This window comes from Cuculus canorus, chromosome 1 (genome assembly GCF_017976375.1).
Source record: "Cuculus canorus isolate bCucCan1 chromosome 1, bCucCan1.pri, whole genome shotgun sequence".
In the NCBI taxonomy this organism is placed as follows: domain Eukaryota; kingdom Metazoa; phylum Chordata; class Aves; order Cuculiformes; family Cuculidae; genus Cuculus; species Cuculus canorus.
In genome coordinates, this window is record NC_071401.1 from 107,147,876 (window position 1) to 107,174,973 (window position 27,098).

At 36.0% G+C, this 27,098-nt stretch overlaps 1 protein-coding gene across 5 annotated transcripts in view; it reads right to left on the minus strand.

The window, feature by feature from the left end:
* Positions 1-27,098, minus strand: part of GBE1 (1,4-alpha-glucan branching enzyme 1) — a 165,974-nt gene that overhangs the window by 56,560 nt on the left and 82,316 nt on the right. For all 5 annotated transcript variants that reach the window (XR_008448209.1, XR_008448211.1, XM_054056455.1 and 2 more), the window contains exons 8-12: positions 10,233-10,348; positions 9,878-10,005; positions 7,136-7,234; positions 5,500-5,610; positions 2,468-2,639 (exon numbers count right to left, since the gene is read on the minus strand). Coding sequence is in view for 3 of the 5 variants with exons in the window: in XM_054056455.1 (XP_053912430.1) it covers positions 2,468-2,639; positions 5,500-5,610; positions 7,136-7,234; positions 9,878-10,005; positions 10,233-10,348 (626 nt within the window). In the remaining 2 variants the exon portion in view is untranslated. The remainder of the gene's footprint in view (positions 1-2,467; positions 2,640-5,499; positions 5,611-7,135; positions 7,235-9,877; positions 10,006-10,232; positions 10,349-27,098) is intronic.

Below are 27,098 nucleotides of genomic sequence, written 5' to 3' on the forward strand. Positions count from 1 at the left end.
TCCTCACCCTCAGCATTCACTCAAAAGGTAAAGTTAAGGAACTCATTTGTCACTGTACTTGCTTAACTAGATAGCATGTTGTAACATGCATTTTAAGTACACCACATTGCAAGGATTCCAAGTTTATATGTTTTCTCTTCCAATATTTATAATAATCTTTTCACCTTTTACATATATAGCAAACTATAACATAGTTACTGAAACACTAGCAGTACTCAAGGATACACAATATTAATTGCTCAATTAAGTCTGCATTGACACACTGGATTTAACATGTCACACTGAATTAAAGATCATTTTTCTAACCTTACCAAGTCAATCTGGAGCAGAGACACCTGCAGCTTAGCTGTTTTTTAAAAATCTGCTTCTTTAACTATGGTAGTATCACTAATTTGAATGGAAGCAGACATCGCACACCTTGTGTATTTTGGTGCCTGACTACAGACTTCATAAAAATTTATTTAGTTAACTCTCCTTCACTTCTGGCAAAAAAAGAAAAACTGTGCATTTTCATGGAAACAATAGTTTTACTATTTGTTCTGTACTGAAGTTGCTATAATTCCTTTTTAAGAAAAAAACACAAACATGGTAGTTCAGGACTACTTCTAATGCCGAGGAATAGAACATGTACCCATGCAGACATGCTTAAATCAAACGCCATCATTGCCTTAATAATGTCCTTCATTTTTTAATTAGAAAAATATATTTTAAAATACACAATCATAGAAGAATGGCAATATACATCCAATAATCTCCTTTAACTTGACAACACAAAATATTTAGCAATCTAAGTTGAAGGCAATATTAAGCTAAAACCTCTATAATATTCAAGTGTTTTGTTGTTAGAAGACCAAGGTGATCATTTAAAGCTTCCTTTCAGCCTTTTTTCCCCATGAGACTATCACATCTGCTACATGAAACTTGTTACATCACATTACAGATTTGTGGTTTTCAATATAAACTAAGGATTATTTTGCAAAGAAATTAAAGAACCAGAATATGGTAAAGAGCATCAAGCATAAATAGTTTCATAAAAAAATGCTGAAGCTAAGAACAACTGAACTTTTAAATGAGTACATGGAGTTGTAACTTGCTACGAATTTAACTACTGGATGTTCTCCTAGCAGTAGCACTGAGGAAGCAATGCAACAGTCGACTTTTACAGCTTATTAACAAGAAGAAAGCTTTGCTAACTCTTACAGGTTTTCCCAGCTTCGACAGCAGGATGTGCCTCCTATCTCTGTGATTTGTCCTTGCCTACCTCATTAAGCCTCCACTCTTCACTGAGAAGCAAGGAAATATAATTCAACTGATCCTGGATTATTGCCTTACAATAAATGAAATAAGTTCAGAGATTTCTTCAGTAAATTCACTGTTACCCTAAAAAGTTTAGGAGCATAGAAGAACAGAGATGAAAGACAATCCAGCTGTATAAAGGCAAGGCTCACCATCTGACAAACTTGCAGAACAACAATTAAAATACTAGCTTGAGCTGTAAATCAGAGCATTTTTGATGCAGCATATACATTTTTGAAAGTTACATCTGTGTCATGGCCCCCTTTAAAAGAAAGTGAGCTTTTTATCCCAGCACGGCGCCACAGCAATTCAAAATCGTTCAGGGGGAGTGATGTAAACTACATCTCTTTTAACTAAACAAGATGCATGCCCTTAAAACACTAGATTCAAACGATCAAACTACCCTTATGGGACAGAGCACAGACAGGAAAAGCCACAGCTGCGTCGAAAACAGCATGGAGAGCCCTAACGCTGCTTGGAATCAGACCTGGAATCAAACCAAACCACCAGCCACGTGTTGCAAATAGAAAAGGAGAACAGATAAGAAAGGATAAAAGAGAGAAATAATTACAAGAGAAGTAGGAAAGATGAGAGACAGTCGCCACTTTAGGAATGCTGCATGCAGCAACACGTGTTCCTTTGTCCTGCAGGTCCAGAGGATGGTGGGTGTCCACACACAACACACAAACACAAAACAAGACAAAAGACAGAGAAAGACACAGACAAACAGCCCCAGCTGCAGGCTTTTGCGAGGATTTTTAAACTCTGCCTTCACCCCACACGTGATCAGGTGGGGAGGACAGGTAACAGGCTCAGGCATGTCGCTCCTCCCTAGCCAAGTCCAGACATGCTCTCCATCACTTCCGGCCTTACCACTGGGGCTGGGGGCAATCACCTGCTTTGAGCCACTCAACCCACGCCAGGCCAGGTCCATACAGTCAGTTACAATTAGGAACCAAACTGAATTTATTTTCTTATCTTATAATACAGCTCACAGACAGAAAAACAATGTATATTACCCTTTGTTCTAAGTCTTTATAAAAGCATTTATGTTCCAAACTTTAGCATTGTGATAAATACTGTGGATACAAGATGATGTCAGATCATTTCAGCTCCCTGCCAAGTTTTCTGTAGATGAGAAAATGAAAAACTTGTTCCTAAGATTACTTACCCATGAAGTTCAGATAGCTCTCTCCTCCAAGTGCATGAGTAATGAGACGAATCATTTTATGAAGCTGTATTCCACGATCAATAACTGGAGTAAGAGGCGAGAGCACACTCATGTTTGTATACATCTCTGCATCCATCAATCGAAACGCCAACGTCTTATCACCAACAAGCGCCTACAACAGTTCAAAAAAAGAAAAAAGAAAACCCTTGGGTGTACTAGATGTGTTTAACACTTTTTTAAAAGCAGGCACACTATATTGTAGGAGAAGGATTCGGACGATTAACAAGGAGTCAGAGACATGGCTCTGTGTGCATGACCTAGTCCCTGGTCACAAAGAAAACATCCTACCACCACTGATGACCATTAGGTCACAGTGAACCTAGCTTCTAACTACTGCAACTTTGTATTGTATAATATGTAATCGCAGGGGCATGACATATACTATAAGCTGCCAAAAAGAGAAAGTATGTAAATTGAGGTAGTGACATCCCTGAACTGAGCCTCGAGTGGATGCCAGGCCCAGCCATCTGTTTTTCCCTTGCAGTACTCTACGTGGTTACTGGGGCCCCCACATCACTGGGAGGGTGAGTATGTCATCAATAAACTCCTGTTGTTGTCCTACATTTCTCCAGATGGGATCAAACTGCACAATTACTTCTGAGAACTGTCAAATGTGAAATGTTAGCATCAACTCAATAAGCCACAATGACCTAACATTTTGGAATTTTTATAGGAAACAGAAAATAAGAAAGCAAACATCTCAAGTAAAGTTCTGGGGATATACAAATAAAAGGCTATTAGCAACGCTCCTGTTTTAGAGATGCAGAGTGAATATGAAGCATTAATTTATATGCAATCAAGAATGTGATTGCTTTTCTGTGATTTCACACAAGAGAAAAACAAACTAGTAATTCTGTCGAGAAACACTGACAATTACTAACTCGCAAGTGCTTAGTGTTGCTTGAGAAAGCCCACACAAATGCTCTGCGCTAAGGATTATTTTAATATATTGCATGCAGGTAGTTGAAAATGTTTTTGAGCATTTATATGTAAATAGCTAATTTCTGTTCAATTAGCCCAATTCTCATTTTAAACTCTAGCATCAAAACTCACTAGATTCCAGAGAGACAGAAACAGGTCCAGCTGAAAAGCACTGTTACATTTTAGTTTCTAAATAACAATATGATACCATATATAGATGATATCCTCAAGTAAAAAAAAAAAAAAATAAAAAAAAAAATTATATATATATATATTCCTATACAACAATGGCAAGATGGAAGATTGTAAGGAGCAACTGCAAAGAGCAAATCTCTGGACTCGTGATGTGGCACTTGGTAGTTTCATTTAATATCCCCTAATCTTTCCATTAGAAGAGAAGGTAAATGCTCCCTATTCATATTTTCTATGCCAGCTGTAGTTTTCTAAACTGTTATCCTTCCCCATTCAATGATCTCTTTTCTACCTTGAAGAGTCTTAGTCTATTTATTTATCTTATGAAAACCAATCCAAATCTGTTGTTATTCTTACCAAGTCTCTCTCAGCATTCTTTCCAGTTATGCCGTATATCCGTTGAGATACAGGACTCAATCTGCCTCCGATATTCAAGACACACAAACCATGAAAGACTACAGTAGCATACTGATTTTGCTCTTTTCTCTCCATCCTACTCATAATAATTCCAGTATTTACTATAGCTGCTTTTTTGATACTTATTAGTACTGAGTTGCTATTTTCACACAATTATAACCATGAGGGGGCTGTATTCTGAGTGGTCATAGTCAGCTTGTAGTCCATTATAACACATAAGAAACTAGAATTATTTCAGCCCCTCATATGCACGACTTCAAGTATATTCAGTGAAGATACTTCACATGCTGAATTTTATCTATACTCCCATTTTGGTTTTCTATCCTAACTTTTCACATATCATCCTGGTGTACATCTGCAATTGTCTTTTTTTTTTTAATTCAGAATAAATACACCTTCCTCCCAAGTATGAGATTCCAGAACAAAACTACATAGTGACATGAAAAACAACCTAGTTGATAAAATCCAGTATAAAAGCAAACAAAAGCAGAATAAGCACTTCCAAGTAATAACTAAAGTTCTTCACCAGGATTTGGACTCTGCTCTCATGCCTTAAGTGTACCCTGTGTAACAGTGTCTGAGATAAGAATGTAAATAGGGACATAAAATGAAGCTGATAAACTCAAAATACTCTTTTTTAAAAAATACAGGCCTTATTTTGGACAATTCTGTTGACTTTTATTATAGAAGGTATGGGAAATAGAATATCAACCTCATATCTGAAGGAAAGAGTTGAACGTAGGTTACTTCAACCTTTGATTAGAAGACAGATTTTACTTTTTTCAGGTTCCTAATTTTAAAATTCTTGAGTGATGTGTTTTCTGATGCTTCAGAAAACCATTAAAAAGATCGTGAGAGATTAGTGTTATCCAAATTCATCATTATTTTTTCATTTTTCCATATAAAGAATCATTGTAAATTGCTGTGTTCTGAACTAAAGCGTTAAAGAGTATCTAATTTAGATCTTAAAAGAGGATGCCTGCATCCCTTTCAGAGAGGAGACATTATCTTGATGGGAATACAACAGTAGCACACACAGCAACCAAATTTGTTAAAATGCGATATTGTTTATGTTTATCATAAATAGTGCTCCAGCTTATTTTATAGAAAGCAGATTTTCAAAAGAGTAGATTATGTGCCTCCCTATGTGCTATGACAGGTAGGCAAAACAAGAAGCCAGGACTCATCTCTCAAAATCAAAACAAAACTTAAAAATAACAACACACCAGCAGGATTCCTATGTTAAAAAGAAGGATCAAAACATAACAAAATAAAACCCACAAGAAAATCCAACCAAAAAAACAAGCAGTAGTCCAGATTTACCCGCCTCTGAAATTGTTGCCTACCCTTCTCAACTCTTGCCTCATTTTTAAAATAACAATAACTCAAACCTCTAAACCTCATCTCTTAGTTGCTTAAATATAAATGAAGAGATAAAATACCTGGTCGTGACTCTCTGCATATGCAATATATTTTTCTTCATACCGTCTGTTTGTCAATGTATGGACAATATTGCCCATATTCCAGTCTTCATCTTTCAGCTCCTTAATTATCTGCAGAAATAAATGAAAGATCATTGAAAAGTTATTGCTGTTTTAACTAAAAGCACGTCAGTATCTTTCTTCATTATCTTGGCACAGAAATGTCCAATGGATTGTGAATTGCATTACTTAAACTTCTCCTGTTTCCAAGTTTTGAAGCAAAGAGCTTTCTCTGATAAGCCAAAGAAAAGTTTTTGTTTTGAATTCCGCTACATAAGTACAATAACTAGAACAATTTGTTTCTCCTGCACTTCCACATATAAGCACGGACAAAGGGAATCCTCTGATACAGCAGGCACTGTCAGTAGGAGTTGCTAGAAAGCACTGTACTAAAAACTGGGAAGAAATATGTGGGCACACACCTATCTACACACCATACTGAAAGAAGTCCTGTATTTCAAGCAAAGCTGGCATATGGCAGCTTCCAACTGCAGCTTAACCACTGTGCTCTGTGGTGGAGAATGAATCACTACAAGATAGCACAACGCTATTGTCATTAAGTCCAGAATAACACGAGAAAGTGCTTAATGCAAGGACTTGCATGTTCCTCTGATCCACAAATTCCTGGTCAAAGGAACTCCAAAGTTTAATGGTGCTGTCCCTGTTGCAAAAGCTGACAAGTTTATCTTCTGAACAAAAACAGACCTGAAAATTGGTTTTCATTTGGCCATCCACCTCATAGTTACAAAAGTGAAAGATGCTGAAGATGTCAATTTGCTTTTTATTTTAAGCTACTCACTGTATTTATTAAGCACTAATGCTCGTATAAAATATTTATTGTTTTCAGATCATCATGACAGCCTGAGGGATTTGGATGCAATCTTCTACCTAACTGAAAAAACATTCTCTAAAACATCAGCAGGAGCCTTTTGAGATAATTTAGTTCTAGTTCTCTTCTTCTGATTCTTTGTATTAAGGAAAAGGTGATTTAAATCTTTATCATAGTCAGTGTTATTAGTATATTACTTTTCTGGAACAGCATTTACAGTTTTTTATTCTTTTTTTTGTATCTTCAGTGCACCGATTCTCAATGTTTGTATAATTCACTTACATTTACTTTGGTTAAACTTTCAGCTCTATTTATTTTCAATGCCAATTACTATGCCCAGTTTCAGGAGGGTCCACTCCATGTTTCTAGAGTGGTGGGGGGTTTATATTTATATTCCTATGGTTATTAACTTATTATATACCTGTTCATATTCAATACAGATGACATATTCTACAGCTGTTGCAAGATACAAGTTATTTCAAACAAAATAGGTCTATGAGGAAGTGCTGTACGAAGTAAAAAAATACCAGCTAGAACACAAAGAATAGTCCCTGAACTTACTCATCTTCTGAAATCTGCATGATAGCTGATGGTTCTCATTTCAGCCACTAAAACCTGTGCTCAAGACTGTCAGTATTATTTTAATAGAATATTAATAGAAGAAAGAGCAAAATATGTCAGTAGGATTAGGAAGCGTTTCTGTGTATGCACAGATAGAGAAATATCCGGCGTCAAAGACCAAAATGTATTCTTTTGAAAAGTTCTCACCTGTATCCACTTATCTGGAATAGCCATGGCTAGTCGATAATCAAAACCCCCTCCTCCCTCTGCAACCGGACGACAAAGAGCTGGCATTCCAGAAACATCCTTAAATTAAAAAAAAAAAAGCCATAATATATTTACATGGTATTGCAAATTATTAATTCAGATTTCCTACCACACAGTGATACTTAAATACAAACACACTGTAAACTATAAACAAATATAGAGATTGACCTGGGTAAGAGGGATGGGGGTCAGGGAGAAATCAGTAAGTGATTTACTACACTCAGTTTTGCCGTTTGAATGCAAAAGTTACAGGGAAATGCATTATGACTTTTCTCATCAAATACTACAAAATATTTTAATAAAGTAGATATTTAATGGAGAGGAGACCTCAGCAGATGCAGAATTTCAAATAATTAGCTCTCTTGAGCTCCAGGTAATCAATAGAAAGTAGTCAATGGAAGACAAATTAAACCTTCGTTTTGTTTATTGATATTTTGCATAAAGCATGGCATAAAAATAGAAGTCTGAACATAAAGCACAGCAAGGAAGAAAAATACAGTCTCGCTCTCTTAAATGGACAAACCCAAAACTATTGATCCAGCTAGTCATGGGAAGTGACACATTCTTACTGCATATTTTTCCAGTTTCATATTGATGTAGGCTGAAATTCATAATTCAAAGTTCTTAATAAATTGATTTCACCATCTTATTATGCAATTACATCACATAGCATTCTCTTTCTAAAGTTAGCCTGAGTAGAAAATGCAAATCTCCAATAACTGCAAAATATCTACCAGTACTCAATTTTATTAACTCATGTCAGTGAGAAACCATTCCACCACAATGGTTATGAATCTATTCCTTTTTTTTCTGTCTACACATGAGAATTTATAGAATTAAATTCTGACTAGAACCAGGACTTCACTATGAAGCACATGCTGGTTTTCTGGATTTAATCCAGTTTTCAATCCAATTGCTCCATTAGACCAATGAAAAAGATATTTGCACTTTAGCTTGTACATACACATGTGTACGTGCATGCATACACGTGTACAAACGCATGTGTACACTCCCACCCTACGCCCATACTAACAAAAGTGAGGAGATCAACCACAGCATCACGAAGTAAATGGATGGCATCCAGAGCTGGAAGGCAGAGCTGCCATCGAGAAAGACCCTGACTGCCTACATGAATCTATCAAAAGCAGGCTCAGGAAGTTTAGCAAGGGAAATTGTCAAATCCTGCTCCTAGGGTTGACTAACCCCTGCACCCATACAGGCTAGGGACTGCCAGACTGTGGAAAAACTCTGCAGGAAAGGCCTTGGGGATCTGAGCCAGCAGCAAGCACAGCATAAGCCAGCAGCCTGCCTTGGCAGCAGAGATGGCCAGCAGCATCATTGGCTGTATGCACAGCAAAGCCAGGAGATCAAAGAAGGGATTATCCCCTTTTACTCAGCAGTCATTAGGTCACACAGAAAACATTTTTCTTATATTCAAATAGACAGTCTTCACTGCCTTTTATAATTTTCAATTATGTCAAAAGTTTCTGTTTCTGAAATTCTCCTTCAACCATGCAGAACGTTGATCAATTCTATATTTTGTATAGCAACTCCTCAATGAAGAAAATAGCATATTGAAAAAGAAGCTTTTTTCAACTCAAGCAAGGGAAAGTGAAGATACGTCTTGTTAGAAGAAAAGAACTCTTAGGTCAGGTAACACAAGCAGACTGAAATGATAATTTCATTGGTAGGAATGCTTATAATCCAAAGCTATCTAGAAAATAAATAAATTTCACTTCAAATAATCCTAACAGCTCCATGAAAACATCTCAAGTTTACTACTGATTGTTCACCAGGTGCTGTTTTTGATAGCTTGTTATTAAGCTTTTAGCAGTGGTGGTCTAAAATATAAAACCTTACCATAAGTAAGAAATAAAGTTAAGCAGTATTTATTTCCTGAAGATAAATAGGAAATTCTTAAACAATACAAAAAGTTTTATCAGAAATCCACATAGTCTGTAACAATGTCAGATATGTGCAACTTTTTTTTTCTTTACACAAAAAGAATTATTTCAACATAACAACAGAAAGATCTTGAAGGTTTACACAATTTTCTTTTAGATAAAGAGAAAATATCACTAAAGACGTACCTATACATAGAACATGTATTTTATTAGAAGTTCCATGTGCCAACAGTAATATTTGAGTCAGAAAAGTTAAATTGATCTCAATCAACTCCAGTAATATAATATATTTACTCCCTCAGAAATCTGGAGAAACTTAATACTAAGTTTAAATTAGCATATATACTCAACATTTAGAAATTTACTGCATTTATTTTGAAGGGGAATTGTTAATTTACCAATATAATTCAAAAAATGCAAACCCACACTAGGGCTGTTAATCTTTAGTGCCATGAAACATTACAGACAAATGACAATCATGCAAAAGCAACAAACTAATAAAACCAAATCACATTATAAGTTCAAGGAGATGAAGAAAGAAAAAGAAAGATAAATCGCCATATTAATTAATGAACCATTAATGAATGCAGAGAAAATTCCCAAAGTGCATATTCCGGTTGTTTTTCCTCACAGGGCAGAGTCTGTCCACTAATTAATACTTCTCATCTCGTTCACTCCTTGAGTACCTGAGTGTGACTTTATAATTAACAGGAAATTCACATCCCTGAGCAAGTTAATCAGTATTAATGTCACTGAGGATAGGAAATTCTGATCTTACCTCTGCTATGGTTATGCATTCCGGATGCAAGAAGTTAATCATGTGGTTGGCCAGCATCAGATAACACAAAGCATCTTCATCCACATGTAGACCAAAATATTCATTGTAGTCTCCACTGAATCCTGTGCCTAATTATATAGGAAGTGTTAAGGCCACAGTCACTTTTTTAAAATCACACAGATATTTTGCAATATGCAATTTTATAAGCACTGACTTTATTCATAAATTTCAAATCTATCCGTATAGTAGCATAAGAAAACATTTGCAAATCTGAAATTTTTGGAGCATTCAGTGAACTTTATAGCAACAAAGCTGCAACACAACTGTTATGATTAGAGTTGATTAGATTACTTACCAATTCCATGATGATGATACAACATAGATGTAACACCATCAAAGCGGAATCCATCAAAGCGATAGTCTTCAATCCACATTCTTAAATTAGACAGAAGGAATCTCAAAACTTCCCAGCTGAAAAAAAAAAAAACCAAATATATTTTATAAGTTTTAGAAACCTTGGGATCAACTAGAGTTCCTCATTCCCCACTTGCATATATTTGTAGTGGACATTTTATCATTATAAAGATTTCTACCCCATTTTTCATTAGCCTTTTCCTAAGAAGTTTGTCTTCCTTAAATCTGTCTTTTACTGTACATAATTTTAAAATTGCAAATAGGGGTTTAGGAAAAATTGTCAACTATCTATACAGACATCTAATACGTTTGCATATACTACACTCTAATATCCATGCTTGCATGGATATTACACTTTCCCCCCTCTAAAAATGTTTATACTCTGTGGGAAAAAGATCTTATAGAAATGGTAAGGAAATTATAATGGGAAAGGCTTAGTCCCCAGGATTATATGGATTTACAGGAATTTCTAGACATAATAAAATTTGAAAAGCTGTTGTGTCTCACCCAATTATTTACAAATCACGTGTCACCAGTAGATTACCTAAACATCTACTTTGCTGCAAATTTATGTATTTAAAGAGTAAGTCTATTATGGAAGCTGAGGAGATAGTTTTTGAAATTCAGAACAACATGAATGGGGTACACACACACAGACAAAGCATGGACATGAAAGCAAAAATATAAGAGAGGTTCCAAAGCAGGTAAGCATGTCGAGGTATTTGTGAATAAAATTAATATTGAAGAACAAAACAGTTTCAGGAAAAGATCTCCTACTATTCACCATCATCTCTCCCAGGATACTGGTCTCAGTAGCTTCAAAAGGCTCCCATACCTTGTTTCTACAGTTCACCTTCCATGCCACCAACCCTCTCTGCTGCCCTCAGCCTGGGCTGCCTCCAGTATATCTTCTGCAAGCTATGGCTCCAAAGAGCTTATCCATCTCAATCAGCCAAGCATATGAGACAGCAAAATTATTTTTGCCTGCGTCATCAACACTTGTCAATGTTATGATTTCTCTTTAATCAATTTCCCATGGAAGTACAACCCCGACCCCACTCAATATCAAGTTTCTGTTTAGAGAAGAGTACAAGCTACATAGGAGTAGGAAGGGTCTTGCCAGCTACCTCTGGTGGGGGAAGGGATACACTTAGCACAAAGCCCATCAATCAACATTACTGTTACAATTTACTTATGCATGTAGTTGGCATAAGGCAGTGAAGAGGACTCTACATTTCACTTATATTTAATAGACATAAGACTCATGAAGTAATTATGAGATAAGAAATAAACACCAGTTTGACAAAACAAATGTCCCTGTCTTACTTTCTCTGAAAAACGTTCCTCATGTGACCGGTGCTTTAAGTCTGGAGTAAGTGGTATTACATGAAAAGGTGGGGAGGCTGTGGACACCCTACATAGCTGCCAAAATCCTGATCACAAATAATCAATCCTTATTTGCTTGAATAGGATTAGAATATTTCTCTTTTTCTTTCCATGCACTGCACACAGATACACATCTCTGCATATAAAGACAGAAATATTACCAAATCAAAACTCCAAATTTCGGAAATGCAAATCTATTCAATCTGAATTGTCTCAGTGTAATACCTTTTCTGGGCATGCACTAAGTGACAAGACTTTTTGTTTCACCCCTGTGTTCCTTCAACATCACCCCAAATCATCCAGTTCATAAGAACACTATACTAGAAAGATCTCAGGAACTTGTCTACAGAACATTTTATGTATTTGGTTTTTTTCTAAGGTGAGATTATTTGCAATCAATGAATGATAGAGAGAGAATGTTCTGATATTGAAAAGAACAGAAAGGTATCAAAAGCCCTATGAACTAGCAAGCTGGTCACAAAAATACAACTCCGTGCAAATGGTCACTGTATCTTTTTGTGACTTAGCATCAAGTTTGTAGAAAGCTATTTGCTGCAAGGTTAACACTGTGAGCAAAGTCAAAGAAGTATTTGTATTGCAATAAAATCACTATCTCACACAGAATTAATGTAATGTATGTACAAAGAGCAGATTAATTACTAAAAGCACCAGCAAGACTTAAAAGCTACTTATCCTCATTACAAACTGCTTGACTTTGTAACCTTAAAGTTCTTAAGATGAGGAGGATTTCTAAGTTTCTAAAACATATACAGAAGTCTCGAAGTGGATAACAAATGCAGTTTTTTTCCACCTGGTCTTTGGAAAAAGATGGAGAACCAGTACAAAAAAAAATTGTAATGACTTTTACATGAAAAAGTGACTACAGATTAGAACAAACAAGACAAATTTGTTGAACCAAAAGATTAGATAGCAAACTGATGAGATCAAAAACCTGAGCAGGAGTAGTAGATATTTCCAACCATCTGATTGCACATAGGAGAGAAAATTGTAAAAAACATAAACAAATATCTTAACTGTGATTTTAGTCTAAACTTGAAAAAACTCTATTTTAGGATAATTTCTAGGAAGCATGTCAAACGTTAGCAAACATAATGACTTTTAAAGAGAGAACTATAGAGCTCCAAAACATGAGCCATAACAACAGTTTTTTCTAAACATGCAAATCACACAAACCATACAGAAGTTCATGTTTTCCTCCAAACCAATTTGTGAACCGGAACAGCAGAATCAGAAATTGAAATTGGCAGAAGTAATAGCTTTGCAGAATGCCAACAGAGGCAAAAATCATACCATAAGTGAAATATATCCTCCATATAAACCAGAAATCAGGAACATTTTTAGAGGTATGTTTTCATAATTTTACAGACAGATATGAAAACGGGATAGCATTCATTAAAAATCTAATTCCTTTTGGGCAAAAGTCGTATCTTAAATTATATTTTAACAGTCTATGGCATACCATAAAATTCAGAAACTTCTTACATTGCATGCATGATCTAAGAGAGGAAAATAAATGCTGTATTATCATTAAGGAATAGAATGATTTACACTGTAAGAAATTTAAGTAGTTCAGAATTCACTCAGGCATCATTCAAAACGAAGAAGGTCTTTGCAGAAGTCTTGCTGGTTTCATTTTTTTTCCCCTCCTCCTTAATTCAATAGTTCATGTATTAAAAACTGACGTCTCATTTGAAAAAGTGAAAAGAGAATATATAGCTAGATGACCTGGCTTCACAAGGTGATGAGAAATCTAACAAATTTCCTATACAATGCCTGCAGAAAACCTGTGAAACTGCCTACATGTGACACTCAATACTTACTTTTTTCCCCTTTTATTAATAAAGAAGCAAAATGATTATTCATTATAAGAATTCTAAATTTGAATCCATGATGAACATCAAATATTTAGATGCAAGCAAGTAATGGATTTAAACCAGTTAATTGTGTCATTATTGACAAACAAACAATTTTTTTTTTTTTTTTACAAATTTGCTGTATTCAAAACAGTTTGAAGCTGCAATTCTTGAACAATATTACTGTGGACATTCAGGAACTGTTTTTATTATTATAGATTATAGAAAAAGAGTGGAACTACTGACCTTATAAGAAACTAGATTTTTACAACAACTTAGGAAGAATTTTCAATTCTTAGAGTTTAATTAACCTAACATACAGTAGTACTGAATTGCTAAAAGAATACTTTTCACATTATCCCCAAACATTTCAACAGCTGACTGCCTTAAATTCCACCAATGGACTGCTACACATAAAAGAAACCAGCACTCAGTCTGATAATGCTAACTTTCAGTGAATCTAGTAGAAGTTATTTTATGAACTAAACATCCAGATTTGATACACAGGTGTCCTCTTTTCACCACTGTTAACCAGCACACACTACTTTGCCTCTTATTTAGATGCATCGTATTTGATTAGTGATACAAAACGACAACCAACCTCATCCTATGCGGAAAACAACAACAAAAAGAATCAACCCTGTATTTCAACCTCCTTGATGTTCTCTAGGTAATGTTGCTGCCAAGACCCCATGCCAACTCTAGCCTGAAGTGACTGAGAAGACAAAGCAATGCAGACAAAGGTGCCTACTTTTTAGGCAAGGGACAATCTTGACTCATACTGTTAGACTGTTCTTGATATCTGCACTCCTAATTATACCAAATGTCATTCTATGGAAACAAAACGTGATAGCCATTAACAGATCACAAGAGCTTTTGTATGGTGATCCAAGCTGCATTATAGATTCAAAATGAACAGTGTAGACAACAAGCAAACAAACAAAAAAGAGCTATAATCCTGGGGCATATGATAATCTGTGAGCAGAATAGGTCAGCAGCAGCATGTCCCTTTCCCCATATTGATCTCCAAAAGAGACAGAAGCGGTGAACTACTTCACCTCTCCCCTGTCAGTTAACAACCACAGGCACTGATACAGAGTGCTACTTTTTCTGGACTTAGGATTTCTGAATGTGCATTTGTTCTAGTTTGAGCTAAAGCAGAATCAGTTTTCTAACTTCAGCTAAGTCTTGTCTAAGTAACTTCCTTTTCTAGAAGTTAACTGCATGTTTTTCAGACAGTGTTTTTCTCTAGAAGTGGTAACATGGGCCATTGTTATGCAGAAAGGCCAATGTTTACACTTATTCCTATAGAAACCAAGGCCATTCCCAAGCTGATAAAGTGCCATAAATGAAAGAGGTAAAAAGTGGTTGCACCTGCAGGGAGGAGCAGACAGGACGGGTGATGATAATCTGACCAGAGTATTCCATCCAGAATACTTCATATTTAGTATAAAACTGAGTGATCAAAAGGGTCAGTTTCTCTTCTTCCATGGCCAATGTCCAGACCTCATCTGTCTTTTAGCCCGTGACTCCAGATCCTTCCATTCCTGAATCCAATTCCTGACTCCAGCTCCCTCCTAGCCCAGGACCTTTTCTCTGGGCCTGCTCTGCAGCATTTGAGGATGGGGGGAAGGTGTGCAATTTCATATATTTTCTTATTCTTTTATTACGAGTATTTTCTTCACTATTATCATTACCATTAAAACTGTTTCAGTTTTAGTTTCCAACCCACAAGTCTTTTTCTTACATTTCTCCGTCCCTGGGATGTGGAGGAAGGTAACTGGGAGACCAACTGCTCGTGTTTTAGCTGCCAATTGAGCTGGGTTGGAGCTAAACAGTGACAGCATTGCACAACTGTGCCCTGTCCATTCAGAAAAGAAACAAGCAATTCTATTTAAGCAATATCAAACTGACCTGCCTTTCAAAGTCAATATTTAGACACAAAACAACTTTTAAAGAAAAAGCTTATTCTGAAAACAAGTAAAACTTATCAGTAGTAGTGCGACAGATATCAATAGGTGAGAAACAACAGGAGACTAAAATTTAACATGCACTGAATTTTTTACATTATTTTAAGATAAACAGACAACTGCCAAAAATCCTGAGCACAGTCTTCTCTACAGTACAACTTCCAGTCACAGAAGAATTTAGCCAGTAGAAGATTTCAGAACAGCTGAAACATTGTTGCAGTATTCTTGAATTAGTCTTTACAGTGCCACAGTATTTTGGATATTATTAAAATAAATTAATATAATTAAATAGATTTTTTAACATCCCCACGAGAAGCAACCAACCCAAAAGACAACCAGTGTGGTCATGACTCCTTTGGTCAAACAGGTCAAACAGTTCCACTGTAAAGGTGATCCAGAGGCCTAAAAAGAACTCAAAGGTAAGAAGCAAAACTTGCAAGGTCTCTACTACTTGTCCATCACAATCTGGATTAGACTTGAAATTAACACTTTCAATAGCAGTATAATTATACTCGCATAAAGCTTAGAAGGCTATTATTGCATGGATTATAACTGCACTTTCTTGGGTGAGCTAATGGGGATAGTTCCCAAAATAAATAGTTCTACGTTGCTCACTGCTATTGGCTCAAGACTTCCTTAACAGGAAGCTTGGAACATTAAAGCAGATTTATCTATATATCTTTCAGCTATATCAATAATGAAGAGCCAGTTTTTCTCCCTGAAGCCTATGACTTTAAAATAAATACTAGCTTTAGATCTAGCTCCCTGGGCTTTTTTTCACATTTATCAAATATCTTAATTACTACCCCACTGTCTTCTCCTTCCTCACTTACTGCTTACAATCAATTGCCTATCACTTTATCTGTTCTCTCTATTGTGAGGGTTTGTTTGTTTTAAAGATAAATGGAATCCATACCATGACCTTTCTGCTTCACTTGATTAGATGATGTTTGCTTTGCTACCTTTATAGAGTTCATAACACGAAGTAGACAATTTATATACTGAGATATGACAAAGATGTTGACAGTGCCAAACAAAAGGACTTGTAACCTTTGATCTTTGCTTTGCAAAGCAGCTTTATCTTCTACATGACTTTTCAAATAAAAATGCATTAAATAACACAAATAACAGTGCATTACAGATCTCAGAGTTTTATCTTTCCTTAAGGTCCAGTATGACACCAAAAACATTTAAAAAGTTTCAATCACCAATTAGATAACTTAGGCTAAAAGTTTCAAGGTCAACACTCCCTACAGCTACTAAGAGGTCCTCACTTATGAAATCTTGATTAACATTGCAAGCCTTCAGCACCCCACCATGGAACAAAGAGGCTTCACTACTGAAGAAGAATGCACAAGTTACTGCAAGGGGATGGAAAGGTTTTAACAAACCATAATTGCGATGCAATAAAACTTTAAAATTATTTGTCTGCACAGGTTCAGGCATAAGTAAAACAGTACTCTGATATCAGTAAGGGAAGAGAGACCTTCATTAATAACACATCAAAGACTCTGAACTATAAGGAAGTAAACTAATAAATAACACTATGCGTCTGAAATCAGAAAAGGTATGCCAGGTTGAGTGCTATAAAAGGCAGGCATTTGAAAGCATACCAGATCTTAACCACAGAACTTAAAGGGATGATATCCCTCTAAACCAGCACTAGATTGTTGGACTTGCCAAACATTAACCCATTTGTATCTGTCCTGGACAATCACCCTCCTACTGAATCTCAAATAGCAGAGTCTGCACTAGATCTCAGCGAGCGTTCTAAACTGGTCTGAAGTACATAGTCTACGCTTAGGCTAGAAAGGATAGATGAAGTCCTTATTATGAAAGTCTGAAAGACTAGATCAGTAATTAGGATGGTGTCTCACTACAACCTTATGATTATGACAAAAATCTGAGTACAAAAGTTTCCAGTATCCACGGACAATACTGTGGCCATCAAGAATGTTTTGCTACCCGAAGAGACAATGAAAAAAAGCTAGCCATCCCTCAGGGACTTAAATTAAAGACATATAGGAAGACATGTCATTCCTAATGTATTTTGTCTCAATGAGGTGACAAAAGTGGATCTGATCTGTTAACAGTTCCTCTCAGTCTGTTTCTGGTCAGGTATTTGAGTACTAACCCCATCATTAAGTCTACCAGCTGTGACAAAAGCAGTGGTGGCAGCAAAACTCAGCTATTGTTCAGATCAATGTCTGTAAAACCTTCAGAGAGGTAGTGCTTTACATTACAAAGTCAGACAGCATTTTCCACTGGGAAGTACAGAACCCTCTGCACAGCAAAGAAAATGTCAGGGCTTTTTGCTTTGCTTTTGTTTCCAACAACAACAAAAAAAAAAAAAAGGTGATTAAAGCTAGTAATGGTTACTGATACTAGTTTTCCCAGTAGAAGCTGAACTTCTGATGTACTGCTTAAGCAGCTTTCCCAACAAGAGCAGTTGCCAGTAGGAAGTTGATTCCCAGAAGAGTGAAGTTTCCAAATGGCTTGAGATTAGGTTAAACAATCTCACAACTTTCTAACAAAACTGAAAACAGACAGGAGAAGATAAATGGAAATGTTACCAGATATGGGCAAGCTAGTCATGCTTCCAAGGAAGTCAAGATTCTATCTTTCCATATTCCAAGGTGGTATTAAATAATCTTGAGCACATGAGTTTTCAGGCACGTAGTTCTCACAACTACTAAACACCTCTCACACATAGAAATAATCACATCAAATTAAGATGAAAGATAGGTAGCTGTATGAAAGAAAGACCTTTCGCCACAGCCACTTGCTCTCATCTATTTTGAGCTTTTTTTATAGCAGGATACAGATCTTTGAAAAGGGTTGACAGGAAAAAAATCACTTTCTGTACTTCTACAGGACATTAATCCATTAAGCTGGACTGTATAAGAGGTAATAATGCTAAAAATAAAACGCAAAAGATGACTAATGCATGACTGCCATGAGCAGTATGAAATAAGAGGCAGTTGAGTTCCTCCATTATTCAGAAATCTATGCAGGAGAAACACTAGAATCTTGTATTTGTAAGATTAAAAGAATAGCAAACATATAACCTGGCCACATCAAAAGCCTGGAAGAAGGTTTTATTCTTAGCCACAGAAACTGAGGATTTATTTATGCCATTGTAATTAGAAAGCCAATGATATCGCCTTATTACAAGACTATATCAAATAAGTCACTGCAATACTAGAAGTGTTCTGTCACAGTTAAAGATGACAGTTTTACCAGTACTTACTGCAGAACACATCTTTGCTTAAGCATTAACATCCTGTTCAAAAGTATTTCAGAATTTCAAGGCCAGCCTTCAGGAAATGGTCCTCAATGATTTAAGCAGTATTATGAAAAGTCATGAGAAGTTGAAGTGAAAAAGAGATGGATCATTTTCATATTAGGAAGCGTTTGTTCAGGGAAGATCTGAAGTCTTTTCACAAACTAAATCATATTGGTTGCTGTCAGGCAACATGATTTTAGTACTGGTAAACTAGTTGCATATAGGATTGTACAATTTTTTCCATACTACCCTTTTCATGGGCAAAATTCTACAGACAAATACATATATTTTTATACTTTTCTTTTTAAAAATTTTAATAAGCAGAACGCTGGTTATCATATCACGTATTTTGTCACATCCAGTAGTCAAGTTCTAACTTGATATTCTGAGAATGAAAAGAGAATAAATACTAAGAAATAAAACTACCAAAATAGTTTTCCTGGTTTAATTATAGTTAAAAATATTTTGTTTAACTATAGCTTTTTGCTGTTTTGTTTTAAGAATAAACAAGAACAGCAACTTTGAAGATAGAGAGGATTTTCCCTTTTAGTTAAAATCAGACTTCGAGAATGCCACGCTAGACAACACCCCTTCTGGAAGCATTAATTCTGATCCTCGCAAGCCCACTGTTATGCAAGGAGAAACCAGTTTCCACTCACTATGCTGTAAACAATATAAGAGCAACATGCATTTATTAGATTTGATTCATATTCAGTAATTACATTGGGAAAATGATTTCTCAGAAACAGGCACATCCTTTATTCAAACACAAGCAGTAGTTCTGAAGTCCTCAAGAAAATATTTGTTTTTCCTCAAAATTCTACTTCATCTGTTGGTACAAAGCAGCCCTATTACAGTAGTTCTTCAGGAGCTATTGGCACAGATGATATATAATACACAATTAAACTAGGGTGACAACATATGCCAAGTAAAAGCTGACAGTCTAACATTTTGTCTAGCAGGGGAAAAAAAAAAAACCATGATAGAGGGTAACTATTTGTCCTTCTTGCAGGCTCCCACAAAGTCACTATAACCGACCCCAGGGATGCTGCAGTGTGTCCTTGGCAGCTGATTCCTATCAGCCACTAGTGAATAAAAGTAACAGCAGCCTCAGTCATGCACTGTGTGAATGCTACTCCAAGCACTACCACTGATCATCAGCCCATCTAATTCCGGATCAAAGAAGTTATATCTACTGTACACAAAGATACGTGCACACACCAATAATAAATTACAGCTGTCTGAAAACTGTTAAGAAGCTTTGCGCACAAAAAGGAGAGTCTTCTTTGGGAAGTATCAGACCTGGGCTCAACCCAGCAAAAAGCAAGATTCTGACATGCTGATCAGTAACTTGTTTTCTCCTCTAAATTTCCCAGTTTTCAAGTGCTTAGAAGTTCGACCAATGTTTTGGAAATATCCATCAGTTTAATTTAGCAGGTTAATTCTGCATTAACTGTCTCTATTGTATTTTGCCAATTAATTAAACGTGGTTATGAATATATTCACAGGAGTACTGAAATGCCATTTGCACAAAAAGACAAATTTACTCCTCAAAGGAACTATGCACTATATGCAGGTTTATTATACTGAGTAAGTAACTACTAAGCGCCCTGGTCTTCAGTGGTAGATAGGACTAGCTTGAAAAAGTAAACTAAATTATATATAAAAAAAAAAAGCATGCAGTTATTTGCCATAAAAATTGAAGCAATAACTCAAGTATTACTCAGCAAAGGTTACGTCCTGCAAAATGTGAATATAAAAAGAGCCTAGGAGGCAAAGCAGATATGTACTTATTGTAATGAAATTTAATATTCCTGATGCTTTTTGCTCAGAGGATTTCCTTAAGCAAATAGAAAAATAATATAAGTACTGAAGACAAATACCTGCAGTTTTAACAGAGCCTCCAGGATACACACATTTTAAAATAAAGACTGTCTCAAAATTAAAATTACAAAACACTTCAAAGTGCTGATAAAGCCTACATGAATTTCAGCTACAATTTGGATAACATTAGCAATATACTGTTCACGTTCTACCCAAGTAAATGATACACTAATAAAATAAAAATATTTGAGAAGATTTAAAATTATTTTTTCCCAAAAGGAACTTCTTTGCAAACGTTACATTTATTTAGTCATATAATCAACACTGCAAATAAAACCTCAAAACTTGCTGGTCTGCGACATGCAACTATATCATAAGATTTTTAAAATGTACCACTGAGATTTTGCACACAGTTTACTGCAATTCATGACTTCCATAACTGAACTGAGATCTCAAGCATTTCAGAGTTTGCCCAGAATACTAGGTTCACGTTCAAATTAAGTATAAATCTAGTGTAGAAACAGCCAGCAAACTATTATTGCAAATTAAGATCATGTGACTCGTGATCTTAGACCATTATTCTGAACTCTCCTCACGAAACAGCACCAGAGTTAAAAAGGAGACTGGTCAAGAATCAAACTTGAAGAGATATTTAGCTACTGTTTTGAGGTGTTTTTTCCTCCCCTGAAACAATATGTTATTATACACGTGTAAGAACAGAAAACAATTAACTTCAACTTTCTATATTCCCTATACAGGAAACCAAAATCATACTCTCAATCAATTCATTCCATTAGCAGCTCTGCTTTCTCAAAATGATCTTATTAGAAGACTGAAACTGTGTTTTCTATAAACCTAATTTCATTTAGTACTCTAAAATACTAGTTCCCAAACCAAGACACACTCAAGTGACTTCAAAGGGACACTGAAGAAGCGTCTGGTTCATACCTCACCCTCAGTATTTCCTACCTTAACACCTGCTCCCAACCTTCAGTCTGAAGAACCAAACAGAAATATGGTGGTCTCCTACAACCACACAGGTTAGCCACAGCTGAGAAATGCTGCTGTGACCTCCACCCAAGATAAGGTAGGATTTTGAGCACACTCTCTCCTTCAAACATGCAGAAACCAAAGCCACAGCTGACAAAGCACTAGCCTCTTTCTTTGCTGCTGGTAAACACGAAGTGTATAAACATCAGCCTAAAAACAAATACACACACAAAAATTATTTAAAGCAATAGCATTATGCCTGTATTTTCCAGATGAAAATGCAGACTGATTTAATTTGGATTTGGGTGGAAGTTTGCATTTATTCACGCTAATAAATAGCAACAGTAATTTAGGAAGCAATGAAATTAAATTCTTCATAGAAGAAGTAGAAGCAAGAAGATCAGACCTCTGCCCTTGAGAAAATTCCAGCATTAAAATAAAGGTATCATCAAATACCCGCTTTTCCAAAAGTTAAGTGCATTAACGTATTCATCAATGACTTGAGTGAGGTCAGGCTGTACCCTCAGCAAGTTTGCTGATGACACAAAACTGGGACGAGCGGCAGATACACCAGAAGGCTGTGCTGCCATTCAGCAACACCTGGACAGGCTGGAGAGTTGGGCAGAGGGGAACCAAATGAAGTTCAACAAAGGTAAGGGTAGGATTCTACATCTAGGGAGGAATAACCCACACAACAGTACAGGATAGGGGTTGACCTGCTGGAAAGCAGCTCTGCAGAGAAGGACCTGGGAGTCCTCGTGGACAGGTTCAGCAATGTGCCCTCATGGCCAAAAAGGCCAATGGTATCCTAGCGTGCATTAAGAAGAGTGTGGCCAGCAGGTCCCGGGAGGTTATCCTCTACCCTGCCCTAGTGAGATCACCTCTGGAGTACTGTGTCCAGTTATGGGCTCCCCAGCTCAAGAGAGACCAGGAACTACTGGAGACAGTCCAGCGGAGGGCCACAAATGTAATGAGGGGACTGGAGCATCTCTTTTATAAGGAAAGGCTGAGACACCTGTGCCTGTTTAGCCTGGAGAAGACTGACACGGGCTCTTATCAATGCTTATAAATATCTAATGGGTGGACAACAGGAGGATGGGATCAGACTCCCTTCAGTGGTGCACCGTGACAGGACAAGGGACAATGGGCACAAACTGAAGCACAGGAAGTCCCATCTGAACACAAGGAAAAACTTACCTACTGTGAGGGCAACTGAGCACTGGAAGGCTGCCCAGAGAGGTTGTGGAGTCTCCTTCTCCAGAGATATTCAAAACCCACCCGGACACATCTTAGCGCAACCTGCTCTAGGTGAGCATGCGTTAGCAGGCAGGTTGGACAAGATGATCTCCAGAGATCTCTTACAACCTCCGCCATTCTGTGATTTGGTGATTCTGCTACAATTCAGAAGTCTTTTCTGCACACAGATGACAGTGAACCACAGTTCCTAGCGTGGCAGCACAAAGACTCAAGTTCATATATACCAGGAGCACACTAACAAAACCTCATCAATCTACCATTCAGTGTCCATATGGTATTACAGATTGGGGATTTTAATAGGTAATTACCTTGAAAATCGAAAATCATAATATTAATCCTCAAGCAACGAGCTGTCAGTTACTTTTTAAAAATTTGTTTTAGCACAGGCAAAATTGACCTCATAAGTAGTTACTATTACATAAAAACGCCTGAAAAGAGAAAGGCTCTTACATTTTACCATCCAAGAACTGCTACTGAGAAGAAGGTATTATCTGAATATCCTTTTACTTCAGTATCTCAGAGACTGGCATACTACATCCCGAAAGTCTCAGTTGCCCGTCTTTATTTTATTCACCAAAATACTTCTCTTCCTCCCACCTAGACAGCTGGTAACAATGTCAAATCTTTAACAGGATAAGAAACTTTTAAGAAGGGTAGTAGCATTAATTATCAGTCATTATCCAGAATAGACATCACAGGAAGCTTCCAAGATACTGACTCCGTGTCTCTGGGGACGCAGGTAGTATGGAAAGTTCATTCCTTATACTAATATTAGCTAATACAAAGCTTGGATTACTTCCTCTCACATTTCCAGATTTTATCCTTAGCATAAACAATTGCTCTGGATACAGTCCAAAATGTTCTTTTCAACACCATGGGATAAGACTGCTCAGTTACGTGACAAACTTCAGCATAACTGGCAGAAAAGTTTGTACGATGAATCATTATCTTCACAGAAAAAGACTTCCAGCAGAAAGCTCAGAGAACCTGAAGGTTGTCTTATAGCTTCCTTCATATAAGACTCAAGAAATGACTGCAGAGGTATGCAGCCATCTGGCAAAAGCAATTTACGCACACATCAGTCCCTATTATCTTTCAGCAAGCATAAAATGCAAAGTTGTTGCATTCACACAAAACAGCACAGAAGATCAGAAGTATGGGGTACACAGTAAATGGAAAGCCATTCTTAAGTACAGGGCAGTGTCCCTCAATTTGCTGCACTTTCAAAAAGTTACATGCTTCAGGAATGCGATTCGAGAAAGACAATAGCTAATCTTAGGCTGTCCAACAAACTTAAGAACTTGCAAATGTACAACTTTCTGTACGCTTCAAACACTTTTTCGTGTAACAGAACTGAAAAATGTTTATATTCAAAGACACTTAGTTTATACGTCATTTTCTTACTAAATGCTATCATTTCAGCTCTATAATTTGTACTTCATGAATATTAATATAAGAATAAGCACTTTCAGAATATAATAGATTGTTACAGTAACTTTATTTAGTACATATGTAGCAAGATCATGATTTGAACTGTCTCTGGCAGAAATAGCTACAACATATTTTTTTTATTTATTCAGAGCTATACTTTGTTTTATCTGTGATTCTATTTTTTTCAAATAATTAAGCATCTATTTGCAATCTGAACATCTGTTTTAACACACGCATTATCTTTCTATAGTCATCAAATCTGTAATTTCTACAAAATACACGTGGGAAAGATACTGTGTCAAAATGTATTCAAATGTACTCCCAGTAATACACTGAAGTTCAATTGTGATACAATGGAAACTTCAGATAATATCTTGCAAATATGTAGAGGGTTTTTTAAGAGCACTTATTTTTAACAGGAAGTTTTTTTAACAGGAAGTACTGTGACTTTCAGCTACAATGAATGCAACTGTTCCTATTATAGATATCTTCTATTTCAGACCATATTTCTCTGGAGTACATTAAAACAAGTTTGCCCTTGCATATATTGACAGTTCAGCATTACAGTCAAATGAGTTGGTCGTATCTTGCACTTGAAGATACTCTTTCTATTGATATCCTTTCTTTTTCCACATTTGGACGATGATCATGCTGTGCTATGAGTAACTGTAGATGTAACCCTACAGAACATTCACTCTTTCTAGTACACATTAATTAGTTTATTAAAATGCTATTTTGTGCTACTTTCTGTAAAGTATTAGCTTTGTTAACCAACGTTGGATAGGCATTAGAAAGGACATCCAGCTTAAAGTTCTTTCTATTTATCCATTTCCTGATAGACTTTCAGTTTCCTCCCCACTTAACCCGATGACAAAATAATTACCTTGGAATTTCTTATAACATAGTCAAAGTAGATTTTCATCTTTTCCAATGCCTTTATTATCCAAGAAGGTGGTGGCAAAGGAAGCCTGAAAACATTGATAATGCAAATTTTAGTGTTTTGTAGTTGACTTTTTTCTTCTTCAAAAGCATTCATTTCATAAATAATTTTTGGAGTTTAAGTGTCAACCTCAGAAGGGTCGTAAGCCACCAATTACTACAATTAAGCTCTGGTTTGAATATTTACTTCTATTTTGTAGAAAAAGAAATATAGAATTTCAGATTACAGGGTAGTGAAAAAGGCCTAAAAAACTGAAGGTATAAACACTAAACTTGAAACCAGACAGGGAGAAAAAGCAGAAGAAATCTTACAGGATTTTTTTGTTTTCTCCAGCATTTGTCTGTTAGATTACTCAAGATTCACCAATTCATTGAACTTAGAAAGCATCTAGGGAATCCAATGTCAAGAGATAAATTTCAACATCAAACAAGGAATTTTTCCTATCCTTGTCCATGAAAGCAACTATATGTTGCAATTTGAAAACTTATCCTCTTCATGCCTTTAATGTAAAAAAAAAAAAAAAAATAAAGTACTTCTTTCCAAATGCCCAAGCTCAATACTTTTCAAAATAAATAATTAAAAAGAAACTCATCAACTCTAGGTTACACAATTCAGAATAAAACATGTCTAGTTACAGCTACAAGCAAAACTTTCAGAGTCTCTAAAGGTCATTCTTTTAGATAATCTTGGTACAGGAAGCAAGAAAGTATACCTAAAAATTTCCTTTGCCTGAATGACTTTTTTTTCTTATTATTAATTATTCTAATTATTTGTCATGCTGACTAACGCAGTGTCATATTAAATGAAACAAACATTCTCTTCCCTTTTTTCCTTTTCCTTCAGGGAAGAAGGGAGAGGAGGGAAGGTAAAGGGGAATTTTGCACTGCTCTCCACCTGCTTGTAAAAGGTCAGAGTATGGAAATGTAACACTGAACAAAACAAATATCTCAACTGAATAGTCCTCATAGGGATAATTTTACTTCCAATTATGGTTTAATAATGAATGGATAAATTCCTCAAAAGACACTGATTTATCTTTAACTTACTGTATTAGAAAATTGTCTTGGAAAACTTAGATAAACTAACAATAATAACTCAGTGCTAAAATGTGTTCTAAAAATCTCCTGCCTAATCAAAGGTGTGCAACAGTATTAACACGTTATAAATAACAGCAAGGGGGGAAAAGGCTAATCACCATAAAACACTGAAGAAAATAGTAAATGATAATGCCAATATCTGAAGGTTCGTGGGTTAAAAAAACAGGCCCTTGGCTCTAGCTGCACTGGATGCTTGTTCTGACCAGGTAAAAGGATAATAGCTTCACACCACACCAAGAAGTGACAAATTCCATGTTTACATAAACCTGTTCAGTTAAGAAAAGGTGACTGAAAGTATTTCTTTAACCAGGAAAATAACAACAGTCGTTACTTTACTTTCTTCATATATCTTAAAGGAAAATAAAATAAAGACAGAATAAGAAAGTCAGCAAAGAGCATACTCCTTTTCATTGGGAAGCCCTTCGATATATGGCCACTTAAACAGCCTTAGCATAATCGCTAAATATATCCTATAAAAAACCTCCATATTTTTACTTAATAATTTTAGGAAGTTCCTACAGAAGTTCCTACAGAAGAAAATTACTAGACTAGAAAATAACAGTGATGACACATCTGGATGTGCCTTTTCATTCCTGTGTTTATTTGCTCAGATACACACCTATGGTTACAGACACATTTGATAGGACTCTTACTACATAATAAATAGATTGATAAAATCAAGAGGAGTAAGGTCTACAGAACATTATCATACAAATTTAGAATGGTTTGGGATTGAAGGAACCCTAAAGATC